Raw genomic sequence first — 14989 nt, 5'->3', positions numbered from 1 at the left:
TTGAAAAATATTTGTATTAAATTAGAACGTCATATTTTTTAAAATTTAGAATACTTTAAATTATAGAACAATTACAATATGAGTTATCAAATAAATGTAATATTTTATTTGTAAATTAAGTATATATATATATATATATATATATATATATATATATATATAAAACAACAAAGAAATATATGGAAATTTTTCTTTCACGATTATTTTCTTTTAAAAAAATAAATGTTTAAGTTATTAAAAACAGAGTTAATAAGTTAAAGTGTGTTTTGGAAATAATCAAAGAATGGTTAAAAATTAATTCAATTAAAATTAACTAAGTTAAGTTAAAGGTTATAAACCTTTTAACTTTATTACTTAACTTTTAACTTAATAACTAGTCACCCAACCCTAATATATTTAAATATATTCATAAATAACATTGAGAAATATATTGCAAAGTCGAATCATGCACGAAAGGTATTACTGTATGAGCAGAATAATGATATGATTAATTACATTGCGCAAACGGAAGCCCAGGACAGACAGCACATGGTTATACACACAAAATACGCTGCTTGTTCATTAATTAAGCCTGCCAAGTTGCCGCGGGCGTGTACGTATACGTGAGTCACTTATCGACTTTCTCCTACAATGGGGTAGGGCAGTCAGAAGTTTAGTGGGTCTAAAGCGATTACTGGATAAGGGTGGACTGAGCTACACTCTAAAATCAATCACTTACTACACCGTACTACTTTACAGGTGTTCTATCCGTTCTTACAATTAGAGCTGATGGGACGTTCAATGTTATTTCCCAAATGGCTTTCTTACCTAAATTAAAAACACGCGATAGTTTGCAATCTTGTAACGTGGACTTACTCATGCTTAGCGAAATTTTGCTATATAAATAATTTTTACTGAAAAGAAAATTATTTATATTAAATATTTTAAAATTTTTATTTCATCTACTTGTATTAAAGACACACGATAATTCGTAATTTAATAATATTTTATCTTTTGTGGAGCATTTATATGCTCGCAATAACATCTTTGCTGTGTAGATGAGTAGTTTTGGAGCAAGAAATTAAAAAAAAATTTGACATTTTTATACATATTTCTATTTTACTATTACACATTGTTTGTATTATACGCGTCTATTTTCTATCCGAGGCGTGTATGTTCTAGCAGAATAATTAGGAAGAACGTCGTGTACATGACTCATCGTTTTTAATGAATGAACCATTACTGTCCATCTAAATGCACGTAAACCTTTTGTGTAGGAGTTAAAACGGCACGCCAAAGTTTTCTACGTCATCAAGGTTATCACATAAATATGTTAAAATACATTAAATATATAAATATATAAAATATAATGAATCAAAGTAAAATAGCTATAGTATATTATAAAATTTTAAAATCTATAAATCTTTTAAAAATAATTAAAATGCCTAATAGAACAAAATATAATAGCATCGGAAAATCATTACAAATTACAGTTTGGATCGACAATGTCTTCAATAGCTTTCTTCCATATTCATATTTATCGAGTAATATGGATAGAATTGTGTAGTAATTAGTTAGAAAGTTAAAAGTTAAATAATAAAGTTAAAGTTTCTTTTAACTTTTAATTTAACTTAATTTTTAATAATTTAATTTATAACTTTAATTAATTATTTTTGAAACACATAAACTATAATTTTTTATCCTTTCTTTCTAAGTTAAAATTTATCTATGTATTTAAAAGAAAAACAAATTATATAAAAGAAGAAATATATTTTCAAATAAAAAATAATATTTTTTTAATTATTGTATGTAAACTCAAATTAGAAATAAAGTATTAAAGTTTGATGATCCATATTATAATTTTAAGTAATTCAACTTTCAAAACTTACGAATTTTTTGTTTCATATGAACAATGTTTTACAAAATTAACTTTTAATTTAATCTTAACTTTTAATTGAGTTAGTTTTTTGCTTATGTAATATAACTTTTAACGTAAACATGATATTTTTTAAATTTTTTGAGATAATTTGATTCGATGTTCCGCGAAAAATGTACTCATAAAAATATAATTATATATAATTAAATGTATAGTAATAGCAAAAGACAAAAATACGTAATTAATTTTCATGCAGATTAATTGTTATTACACTTGCGGGAGATTGCTTCAGCCTTTAGAATGGCGTTATTTCTGCTTTCTTTTTTAGCCGCGACGATAATACAAGAAGTTTACAGTTAAAAGCGTTTCTCGAAGAGTCTCCGCGTGAGATGCGGGTTCTTTGCGAAGCAGTACCGTATTCGTCTACGGTTACGCGTTTGTGTGACATTACATTGCCTTAACGGCGGTCTTCCGTCTTGCTTCCACGTAAAGATGCGTTGGCGCGCCATATGTAACGCCTCCTCGAAAACACGTTAAGTATGGATCCTGTTAAGAAGTTTTACATGAACATTTATATCCGTATGCGCGCCATAAACAGCGTACGTAAATAGCGGTAAAAGAGTTATTGTTCAGTCCTAGATTTCGTTAGGTAAATTAATAAATTTTTTGAACTTTAACTTAATTAAGTTAAAATCCTTGGCTTATAAAATTAATTCAGTTATGTTAAAAATTATATGAAACACATAAATAAAAAAACTAACTCAATTAAAAATTACGTTAATATTAAGTTAACTTAAGTTAAATTAAACTTAATTTTAAAAGACATTTTTCGTATTAAATTAGAAATTTCTAATTTTGTAAAGTTAGATTACTCAAAACAATTATTCTATGGAACATTAAACAAATTTAATATTTAATTTGTAAATTAAGTACATATGAAATAACAAAGAAATATTTTTTTTACGTGAAAATGTATTTTCTTTCTTTTATAATTTTTTTCTTTTACATAGATAAATTTTCAACTTAGGATAAAAGTTAATAAAGTAAAGTGTTCCAAAAATAATGTGCTTCAAAAATATTAGTAAAAGTTAACAATTAAATCGTTAAAATAAAATAACTAAATTATGTTATTAACTTTTTAACTTTATCATTTAACTTTTAGCTTTTTAATTACTTTTACTATCCAACTCTGATAAATATATACGTTGTTTATTGAGATATTAAGATCATAGATAGCCAAGAAGAAAAAAAAATCTTTAAAGCGTCTGCTATAAATTCTATTGGCAGAATTCCAACAAAAATATTAAACAAATTTGTTAATACGATAACGGATTGCAGAAGCAGAATTTGCAACTTCGTAACCATTCAAATGATATACTCTACTTCCATACATCGAGATTATGTCGGCTTAACTAGCAGAATCTGAGCTTAATGCGGACATACTCGGCGCCAATCTGCCGCAATATTCCGCTCGAATACCGCTAGAGAACATTTCGCTAGAGAACATTTATCGGGTTAATTGACCCACAGTGTGAATTAATCGAATTAGCCCCTAACGAGTGTTGCTTATCTCGGCGAAGACTGGCGCTTGGCCGACAATTAAGGGTCCGCAAGCCTGCCTGCGGAGAACGTTTGCATCAATTGTGCCGTGGCCACACCGCCAGCCACGCCTGCGAATCAATAGGCTGCAGGTAGGCAAACGCCCGTGCCGTGCATCTCGCGAGATGCGCGCCCGGAAATCGGGTGATGGAGCAACGGAAATATATGTATGTGCGTCGAGTCAGACCATTTCTCTCGAACGAGCCGCGCCGGAACGAAATCATCTCGTGCTCCACGGCACGGAGCATGCTCCACATCGACGACGACGACTCGCATTGATGCAACCGCGTCAAACATACTTTTTTTTTCTTTATATCGAGAGGCTTTTCCATACAGCAGACCTAGCTTCACCCGTATCCACCAGACTCCCGGCCAGGGCCGGTGCCCTTTCGGGACACCTCGGGCGATTATCTGGGGCGCTGGGATTTTGAATTTAACGGTCGAAACGGATTGTTAAGTTGAGGTTACGGGGCAATGTACAAATTACGTTGTCGCGACTTTAGAAATTTCGTAAGCCGGAGTATCGTACATTACGTAATTACATAATATTTAAAAATCAGTTAAGTCTTCGCAAATTTTATAGATGTAAAATTTTATAACTTTATTTTATAAATTTTTTGAGATAGGAAAGAAATTAGATCTTTTTCGTGTAATTTATTTTCGCATTTTTTTGTCGTCATTAAATAATTTTCTTTTATCAAGAGATCGATTTTTAAAAATAATTAATTCAACTTTTTTTTTATTTAACCAACAGGCTAAAATCGTTTAGATGTAGTATATGAAAAATCAATTTAATAGTATTATAGAAACTGTATCCAAGCAATTTCAAATTTTGCAGTGATCGAATATTCAGAAATTCGCTGAGATGCATTGATTAAAAAAATGAACGTGAATAAAGGGCTCTATTGTGTAATCGCAAAAAATTCTGATTCGCTATTTATCAAGAAGAAAAATTTTTTAAGCGGCTCCTAGACGCTTAATAATATTGTTTCTTTAGCCTCCAGACGATCAATAATATTGTGCAGCATTGTGAGAGTTTAAAGACCATCTTAGAATTATTTTATTAATACAATTTTCTATTATTCGAAGAACTACTTATACGGTATGTGAAGCGAATTTTTAATTTATTGATTAATCTATATAATATAATATTATGCGCAAATGCAGCTTTTACTGTGAATAAAGTTGCACTTGTACATAACACGATTAATCAATTGCGTTTAAGTCGTTCTTCGAATAATATAAAAATGTTTTATGAATAATAATGAATTGAAAAACTCGTCTGCATACATTAACAAGCAAACGTCTGTCGAGTAATAAGAGAAGAAAATAGAAGTATGATTTCAAGTATCATCACGTTCGACGGAAGTCACTGTTGTCGCCGATAGATTAAATTAACGTTAGGTTATCGAATGCAACGAAGTGTGTCTCATCGATTGGGAAATCGTGTTAGAGGCTTCTCGTGGCCCCGTGTTAGATCTATCTTGGTGGCAACGGTGATCCCTCTTGAAATTCGAGGAATTGAGGCATTTGCGAAGCCGCGTCTACCATCGATGTGCAGATCGCCCGCGTAGTCGAGCAGCCGACACGGCAGCGACGCGTACAGCTGGCAACGCTGCGTCAGCGACTGCGAGGCGGCAGAGGCGGCTCCGCCAATCGCGTGCACTCTTACTCGCGCGACTCCTTCTGCCCCCTCTCCGTTCCTATAGAAGCTTGAAAATCTGTAACGGACGGCGCGACCGCCGCATACTCGTCTCTGGACTCTCGCGACGCGTTAGTCTGTTACTCGAGTCAGTTCGATATAGTAAATCGCCGTCAGTCGCCGCCGCACTAGGAGTCGCTCCTTCGAGATATCACAGCCGACGAACTCCGCGCGAGAGCAACATGAGGGAAATCGTCCACATTCAGGCCGGCCAGTGCGGCAACCAAATTGGAGCGAAGGTAGGTGCTTAGAAGGATCTCGACTCTTACCTGAACGGTCATCGCGGTCGCGTGTCCTTTGTTCGCAGGCTAATCGTGAGTTCGAGTCTATTCGCCGTGAACCCTGCCGCGGGCAGGACTGTCGACGTTCTTACGTTTTTTTTTTGCGCTCGCTCGCTTGCTTGTTCGTTCGCTCAAAATTTGGCATCGTTCACGATGATCGTATAAGGGGCGTTCTCGATTCCGCAACGCGCCGTTCGCCATTTTTCTCGCCGCTCGATATCGAGGTGCCCGGGAGAGAGGGAGAGAGAAAGAGAGAATCGTCAACGGGAACGAGGACATGTTAAGACGTTTTCCCCATGGCTCGACGGGCACGCTGGTATGTGAGGAAACGACAGCCTCGCCCGCGCCGCGGTCGAAGACCTGTCATGGCGACAGGGAGCTCGCCGGCCGGCCGGCACAGAGCTTAACGGTTTTTCCCTTCCCTCCCCCTTTACCCCGTCGTCCATCCTATTCTCTCTCTCTTTCGTGCAATCACGTTCTGTTCGAACGCGTCGTCGTCCGTCGGCCATTTTCTCTCGGAGTCTATCATGTACAGACAGGAACAATAATGTCTATTCATCTGAAGTTAGCTGCATTCTGAGTCTTCTATAGTACACGCAACGTCCTACATGGAAATCGGGACGCTGCTAACTTCAAATGGGTAGACATTGTCGTCCCCCCCCCCCTTCCCCTCCTCCATGTGTATGCTCCGCATACGCCGCTAAGCGACAAAACGGATGGACGGAAGATACGCAAGCCGACGGAATCGTCGGAAATTTGCGAATGTCAGTCGGCCGAATTTATCTATCATTCGACCAGAATCGAGGCTGGGTGTGGCGTATCTCTTGGCAACGAAAAGGAAGGAAAGAGAAAGATATTGCTCACGACGGCATCGACCGGCTGCGCGCGCATCTTTCTCTCTCTCTCTCTCTCTCTCTCTCTCTCTCGCGCTTTTACATCTTGCAACAATCCTGGCCGTCAATCTGCGAATGCCGTCCTCGTTTCTCCGCGATTACTTGCATGAGACATTCGTTTCCGACAAGACATACAATGTATTTTATGCTTTAGACGCTTCAGTCGATCGTGGGTTCGATTTTACCGCGAATAAAACCGGTCGTATCTCTTCCCCTTTTGTACGCCCGTCTTTCTTCATCTCCTCATCCCCTCTCCTTCCCGGTCAGTCTGGCGTTAAAGGTGAGCACACACCGAACGAATAAGCACCTCAATCGCGACGATATTTTTATGTCGTCGTCTACGACTCTTCTCGTCGAAAGGACGATTATGATTAATGTTCACGAGGTTTTTCATGCATTTTGCTTATGTCTATTTCTATCAATGTGGATTAACTTTAATCTTGGTTTAACTTTTTAACCTTCTTTAATCATAAGAATTAAAGTAAGATAGAAAATAGGTTAAACTGCGATTAAAATTAATTGTAGAAAGTTTTATTTTAATGAATGTAAATTAACTTTAATGTTGGTTTAACTTGCTTTTTTTTTAAGAATTAGAAAAGGATAAAGAATAAGTTAAATGGAGATAAAGGTTAATCTATTGATAGAAATAGACATTAGATCTTTTTTTAGCTCAATTTGCGCGATTCATCTTTTCTTTTTTTCTTTTTCCGAGAGAAAAAGAGAAAAGCTGAACTGTGCAAAAAGTTGAGCTAAAAAGGACAAGTCTGTTACATTGGGACTGTGAGACTTGGCACGTTTTCCCGTTCGCTCTAGTGTGCATGCCCCTTTAGGCAGTTAGAATTCCTGCGCCGCCGCGTCCGTCAGCTGCCGCGTGGCGTCGCGATCGCGTTTAACGGCCACAGCAGCGTCGGTCGCATGGCGGGTGTATTTTAAAATTTTTATGTGACGCCGTTAACGGACAGCCGGCGGACGCGCGGCACTGCGTTATCGCTCGAGTCGACACGCTCGGACGCTCGGAGGCCCGCGTTAATCGTGCGAATCGGCGTCACCGTTTCTATGTGCACGCGCTGCATTCCCTTTTTATCACTGCACTTCTTTCGGTTTGTCGATTTCTCCGATATTTTTTTATAAATTTGAGAAATTTTGCGTTGCAAAAAAAACGGGAGGATTATGAGAAGCGTGGGTCTTTTTTTATTTAAATAAAAATTGAATACTATAAAACTCCAATATAATGCTACGAAAACAGATATAAGTTTAGTTTGAAGAATAAATGTTCAAATTTTTTTGTACGTTAACATAACGATTTTTTTATGTAAGATTACATAATCGTGTTTATGATGTAGGCTCAATTTTTTATAATATAATCTTATCTGAATAACGATAAATAAATGAACGGGGGGCGGGTAAAGATCGAGGAAAAGCTGATCAACGTTCGTCGTCACGCTTCCATAATTTTTAAGGCTGCTGCACCAAGTCAATGCCCGTTTCTCGAGCTGTGTCTGTTTCAATCGATCCGACGCCATGGTAGCGTAACATCGAAGGCTATTTTTTTTTATCTTTTTTTCTTTTATAACAGTAATAATGAGAACATGTCGATTACGACAGTTCCTTAACTGTGGAGAACGCAAATGCTATCGCGCTTAACTCTGATGCACTTTTTTAATTTTCAACTTATCTAAAATCTGTGATAAAATGTATTGATAACCGAGTTATCGCCAAAGATGCGTAAAGCGATAAGAAATAAATAGTTGTAAAATCTTATTTTTTCCCAAAAGATGTATCTTTCAATTTTGAAAATTCAGAAATTAGTAATTTTAGAGTATCTCAAATATTATGCTGCGATGTCTTTGATAAAATATTTAACATCTTGTTGAGTTTCAATAATAAAAGAAAAAATTGAGTTCGGGAAATATGTCGTTTGATATTCTCTGCACTAAGAAAAAAGTTGTTAACTTGACTAAATTTTTCAATTTGATTGAATTTCTTCAGTTCAATCATTAATACGTATTTAAATTAAGTATACGTAATTAAATATATAAATACTTAAAATAAGTATTTTATGTATTTAATTATAAGTCAATTACATAAATAGTTGAGCTGAAAAGATTTAATTGAGCAAGTTAATATTTTTTTGCCGTATAAAATATGAAATACAATCTAAGAGATAAAATAATCGTCTTATTTGTTCCGAAAAGGAGTTTCCCGAAAAAAGTATTAAGAAAAATCCAGGCGAAATTACGGTGAAAATTGTGGTATGGGCTACTTTCTACCACGCAAGCTTGTATAACCATTACACGCGAATGTGCTCATTCAACGGGCGCCTTCGAGTCCAAGGACACCGAGTCCCGTGTAGCACGGCAACGCGCTCCCAAATAAAGGAAGCCAGCGATATCCTCTCGCCATTTTCCTTCGCATCACCTCGGCCCGTTTCGAACTCGCTGTTTCGCTCGTTGCTGACAAGCCGGCCCTCTCTTTCTCTCTGGATATAGCCAGGTGTATCGATCGCGTCGGCTCTCGCGAGGCTGAGTTTCGCCTACTGTCGCGACTCGATGACGATTACTATTTTACGACGATTTCAGTTTGCTTTTTCCTTCACTTTTCAATCTTGAATTAGACTTGATAGACAATAGTGCCTTAAATATAATTGAGTCATTAATATCGTGTCTTATTGCCAATTGCATTATCTGTAAATGACCTAACCTGCAGCTGACTTATTAATAGGATGTTCAGCATATTCTGAAGAACATTAATAGAAAATAAATGTAATTCAAGGCTGTTATTCTGGAAATATACGGTAGTAATATCTTTTATTAATAGTATTTAAAAAAAAATCTGATTCATTATCAAGGTGAATTTATAAGCGAGATCCGTTTTGCAGTAATGCCAGTCTACGTTTTTATTTATGAGATTCTATAATCTTTATATTAACTTAATTACAACAAGGAATATATTTTAAATCATTTAAATGAGATGCGAAATTAACAATGTAATTATTTCTACCTGCGGATAAAAACATCCGTATAGACTCAATGAAATAGTATACTTGATAGAATTCATTCTTTCCGTTTACTTCGAAACTTTTACCATTCGGTGTAGTTGTAAAATACTCCAATGCGTACTGCGTGCCGTTACAACCAACTGCTCCCATAGAATTGTGCATTTTACAACGAAAAATAATATTCCTAACGTTTCTTATTTATTATTAGTCAGATTACTGCATTTTAAGGCGTTTATCAGCAGTTTGTAATGTAATGCACGAGTTTGACCGATGTATTTATTAGTTCTGGTCTATAATAGGTGTAGCAAGCCTTAAACCGTAAGAAATTAACCAATCACAGTCAAATGTGAGGAAAATAATTAAACTGTGATTGATTAATTTCTTAAGACTTCTATCTCTATTGTAGACCGGAACTTGGATTTATTAAAAATTCGCCCACCTCTTAAGGATAAATAATAGCGTTCCTAAACTTTCTGAATAAAGAACAATAGAACAATTTAAGACAGTATAGTTAGTTTTTTTTTATTTATTTCTTCTTTTTATGAGTATCTTTTCTAAAAGAACTCTTTTTAGAATTTTTAACCTTAGAGTTACTCTGCATAAATTTTCAGATTAGTACAGTTTTTATTATTAAAATTTTGATAGAAATAATGTTTAATAAGATTGTTTACATTAAGTGTTAAGACACGAATACTTTTAACAAATAAAATCCGACTAGTAATATCTTTATATTTCTATTCAAGGATCTTCCTATTCCAATCCAAGTGGTTGTAGCTTTAATTTTTGAACATTTTTGTTGAATTTTCAGTATAGTATTAATTAGAAAACTATGAGGGTTTAGGATTAAATTTCGATAGTTTATGTATATGCATAGTCTATGTATATACATTCTTGTACAGCCTAGATGGACAACCCTTGACGAATTAACCCTTCTCTTCTGCATCTCTCTTTCATCTGCTGTAAACGACAATCTATTAAAGTCAGTGGGACCCTCGGGATCGCTCGTGGACCAATTGCATCGCGTATCCGCTCGGTGGTTACGCAACGCGTAGTGCAATATCGCATGCACTGCGTGTATGTATTTAGAATAACGGTACGACCTTTCGTGCTGCTTCCGGTCTGGCAACGTTTGTCCACGACTGTTGCCATGGCTGACACCGGAGACCCGAGAATCGGCTCAAAAAAAGGGGTAAATTAAAAACGTAAATGGACGTAAACAGATCGCCGCATAACCGTGCGATCGTCATTCATGCTAATCGCACGTTTGTCGTTTTACAATCATCTCTATATATAGCGGTGACATTGGTGACTCATATCGGACTGTAACATATACATTGCGATCAGGCTGGACAAGAAGGTGATGGTGGTGGTGGTGGTGGTGGTGGTGGTGGTAGGGTGGGGACAGATAGGGTTGGGTGATCTTAGCTTTCGAACGACGATGATCATATATGGTCACCGCTTAATACACCCATCGTCTCCATGTGGGACGTACGTACCGAACGGTAGGCGGACCTGGCGTGTTTTTTTTACGGTGACTTTCACGCAAGTTTTATATGGACTTCGAGATTATTCAATGACAGCTTCTATTGGAAAAAAAAACATTTAACATGTCACATGCAGCAACAGCGATAAAACTATCTACAGTGCTTTTATTTACCTTCAAGTTGTCTGCTATTATATCAACTCTTATTTTATAATGAATGGATAGGTACGAAGTACACGATTAGCTAGAGCGAGTGGCGAAGGAAATCTCTTTCCGTTTTGCGAATTTATAATTAGACACGGACAAATTGAAGGCAGCGGACTTCCGTATAGTGCAGCGTCCCGATTGTGAAATGTCAGGAGTAATTTGCCAAGCAACATGTAATTTGGTACCTTTCCACGCTCCGACCTAACATCGCGAGATTTCCCCCGGACTTAGATAACAGTTGAGCCATCAAGACATTATATTTACGTCAGTTTGATCGTTTTACCCATTTGCGCGCCTTTGTACTCGAGAGCACAGGCGTATATTTCGCACGTCGATTTCCAGAAATATACCGCAGGGGTCTTTGAACTGCGTCGCTGAGATGAAGTAGAGTTGTACCGTGGTCTGCACGCCGATGACTTCGTAATTAACTTCCTCTTTTGTTTGCAAATCAGGAATTGCATCAGACATCCAGTCATATTCTGAATTGCTAATTGGAGGAGATCTCTCTCTTCCATTTAGGTCGATCAGAAATTAATTTGCTTCATTAATATTAATTAATGTATACTTGCAGCGAAACCTTTCTATCAAATAGTTTTTATATGATCCGTTGTGTTCACAGTTATTGCTCGAAAAATTGTATGGATATATTATACTTAAGATATATTCCAAACGATGTAAGTTTGGCTTATTTTCTTTCTAAATGTTGGTAGCTCCTTAACTACACAGAAGTGTTCTGAACTCTTCATAATTAATAATAATCTGTAAATAACTCAATCACTCAATGAAAATTTTTCCTCCAAATTTTACATACAAATTGGAATATTCTTCTGAAATATTGAGAAAATTATTTTTTCAGAATTTTTTATATGTGTGAAGAAGAAAAAAGCCGAACTAATATACAAATATATTCGGAGTATATCCATAAGTATTCAATTTGAAAATTACGCTATCTTGGTGATACTAAATTGAAAGACGTTTACGAGCGATTGACATTTTAGTCTTAAACACCAATTATGATTACGGTGAAATAAGCGCTTCCGGGAGATTACGTGGCGACGACGGTCCATCGTCGTGCTCGTTGTATCGCGACGCGCTTCGACGGACCGATCGACCGACCGTCCTCGAGAGACAGGAGCGTAACCGCGCTTACAATAATATGGGATTAATTAGTCTCGATTATCGCTCGGGTGATTCGGCTGCACCATTGAGAGCAGACGGACTTTGAAAAAAATACGAAAGGGAAAAAAGAGAAACGTAATTCGATACGCAGGCCTTGGGCTATTACAATTAATTACACGCGAGCTATTCGCCGTTCGCGCGCGCGTGCGAGGTCGTTGAACGGCAGGCAGCTCCGATACAATAGAAGGCTGGAAAACGGATGCGAGGATAATTGCAGAGAGAAAGCCGATGCGCGAAACTTCCTATGCACGCGCGCACACGCGTGGATGATGCGTGATTCAAAACGCTTATCTAATTTTTGTAGCACTGCTGGTTTGTTACGACACGGATAACACTTGTTAGATGAAGAAATACACGCTCCAATTTCTTCCATCGAACATCTCGCGATAAGCTGTTCTTACTAATTTGTAGTGATACGTTAAGATATTAAGATAAGTTTTTCTAAATATTCTTACCAGGTGACTTTTGTGTATTGCAGTTTTGGGAGATCATAAGCGATGAGCACGGTATTGACCCAACTGGTACCTACCACGGTGACTCTGATCTTCAGCTGGAGAGAATCAACGTCTACTACAATGAGGCGTCCGGTGGCAAATATGTGCCGCGTGCCATCCTCGTCGATCTGGAACCCGGCACCATGGACTCTGTGCGCTCGGGACCGTTTGGCCAGATCTTCAGACCGGACAACTTCGTGTTCGGTCAGAGCGGTGCTGGCAATAACTGGGCGAAGGGTCATTACACCGAGGGCGCCGAATTGGTGGATTCCGTTCTCGACGTTGTAAGGAAAGAAGCAGAGAGCTGCGACTGTTTACAGGGATTCCAGCTCACGCACTCTCTTGGTGGTGGTACCGGCTCCGGTATGGGTACCCTCCTCATTTCCAAGATTCGCGAAGAATACCCCGACAGAATCATGAACACGTATTCGGTTGTGCCGTCGCCTAAGGTGTCCGACACAGTCGTCGAGCCCTACAACGCCACCCTCTCCGTACACCAGCTCGTCGAGAACACAGATGAGACCTACTGTATTGACAACGAGGCCCTTTACGATATCTGCTTCCGCACCCTGAAACTGTCTACGCCAACGTACGGCGACCTAAATCATCTCGTCTCCCTCACGATGTCCGGTGTCACAACCTGTCTGAGGTTCCCTGGTCAATTGAATGCTGACCTTAGGAAACTCGCCGTAAATATGGTGCCCTTCCCCCGTCTTCATTTCTTTATGCCCGGTTTCGCGCCTCTCACATCTCGCGGCAGTCAACAATACAGAGCGCTCTCCGTACCGGAACTCACCCAACAGATGTTCGATGCCAAGAATATGATGGCAGCGTGCGATCCCAGGCATGGCAGGTACCTCACAGTCGCTGCCATCTTCCGCGGTAGAATGTCGATGAAGGAGGTCGACGAGCAGATGCTCAATATTCAGAACAAGAACAGCTCATACTTCGTCGAATGGATACCGAACAACGTGAAGACCGCCGTGTGCGATATTCCGCCACGTGGTCTCAAGATGTCTGCCACGTTCATTGGCAATTCCACCGCCATCCAGGAACTGTTCAAGCGCATTTCTGAACAGTTCACCGCCATGTTCAGGAGAAAGGCTTTCCTTCACTGGTACACTGGCGAGGGCATGGATGAGATGGAGTTCACTGAAGCCGAGTCGAACATGAACGATTTGGTGTCTGAATATCAGCAGTATCAGGAGGCTACCGCGGACGAAGACGCAGAATTTGATGAGGAGCAGGAAGCCGAGGTCGACGAAAACTAAGAGAAAAAGAAATATCTCGCCGCGGAAGCGACTCTTTTTCGCCCTCTCTCTCTCTTTCTCGACCGAGCGATAACGCAACACACCCTTCACCTATGCTTCTTAACTCGTTATCTCTCTTTTGTATCTTTTTTACGGACTTTTGTTTCGAACCTTCACGGAGCGCGCGCGCTTTTCCTTGCTCCTACTCAATATCGTATTCGATGCGATAATTCGAAGAATAATTTCTTATTTTTGAATGTCTCTACAAGATTCATTATTTTCAATTACTAATTCTCGCGCGCCCGTATCATCATTCACTGTACAACCGCCAAGAGCGGCCGCTACATATTTGAATAAATTATTATCATATAAATCTGTCGTCACTCTCGCACTACTCCCTGATTATTACACAGACCTCTAGAATCTTAGTGCTATTGAGTTTTGTATTTTCGGAGACTTCGTATATATTTATATTCGTCTGTTGTCATACGCAGTTTTATACCATGATAAAATAGATGTGAATAAAAATTCATGAAATATATAATGAGAGTATTGATTAGACATTTAATTATTTAATGTTATACACGTAAAAGTTAAAATTCGAAATTGTTTACGACTTTACGGAGTAGATAATATTGCGAAAAAATAAGCTTTGAATAAAACGTACGTGAGCGTTATAATACAAGAACTTACTTAAAATTTGGATTGACAAAAATGAGATTAGACTTTACAATTATTAAATTGCGTAGTTTACAATTCCTTTGATATTCTATTTAAATTATTAAATTTTCTAAACTGTTGTGTATTTTTTTGTAACTATAAACAGCGCATTAGAAACTACTGCATTTTTTTTCATTTATGACATCTAAATTAGCGATGATAGAGATTGGCACGAAACGCGACCGCGTCTCTTGATATATAATTTCTGGATTACCTTCCATATATTTTTGATTAAGTGACGATTAACTTGTTAGATAATATCTGTTATAAAATAATTTTTTTTTATGCAAAAAGAAAAATCAAAAATTGACAAGTTTAAGTAATTAAT

General features: G+C 37.6%; 1 protein-coding gene across 1 annotated transcript; it reads left to right on the top strand.

The window, feature by feature from the left end:
* The first annotated feature begins 5169 nt into the window (after nt 1-5169).
* On the top strand, nt 5170-14482 carry LOC105200025 (tubulin beta-1 chain). The gene is made up of 2 exons (XM_011167391.3): nt 5170-5395; nt 12676-14482. The coding sequence occupies exons 1-2, from the start codon at nt 5339-5341 to the stop codon at nt 13960-13962; spliced, it is 1344 nt and encodes a 447-aa protein (XP_011165693.1). The 5' UTR covers nt 5170-5338; the 3' UTR covers nt 13963-14482.
* Nucleotides 14483-14989: the final 507 nt, after the last annotated feature.

The sequence above is a fragment of the Solenopsis invicta genome, chromosome 5 (assembly GCF_016802725.1).
Source record: "Solenopsis invicta isolate M01_SB chromosome 5, UNIL_Sinv_3.0, whole genome shotgun sequence".
Lineage (NCBI taxonomy): Eukaryota > Metazoa > Arthropoda > Insecta > Hymenoptera > Formicidae > Solenopsis > Solenopsis invicta.
The sequence above is the reverse complement of the archived record's forward strand: the minus strand, read 5'-3'. Positions and strand labels throughout refer to the sequence as shown.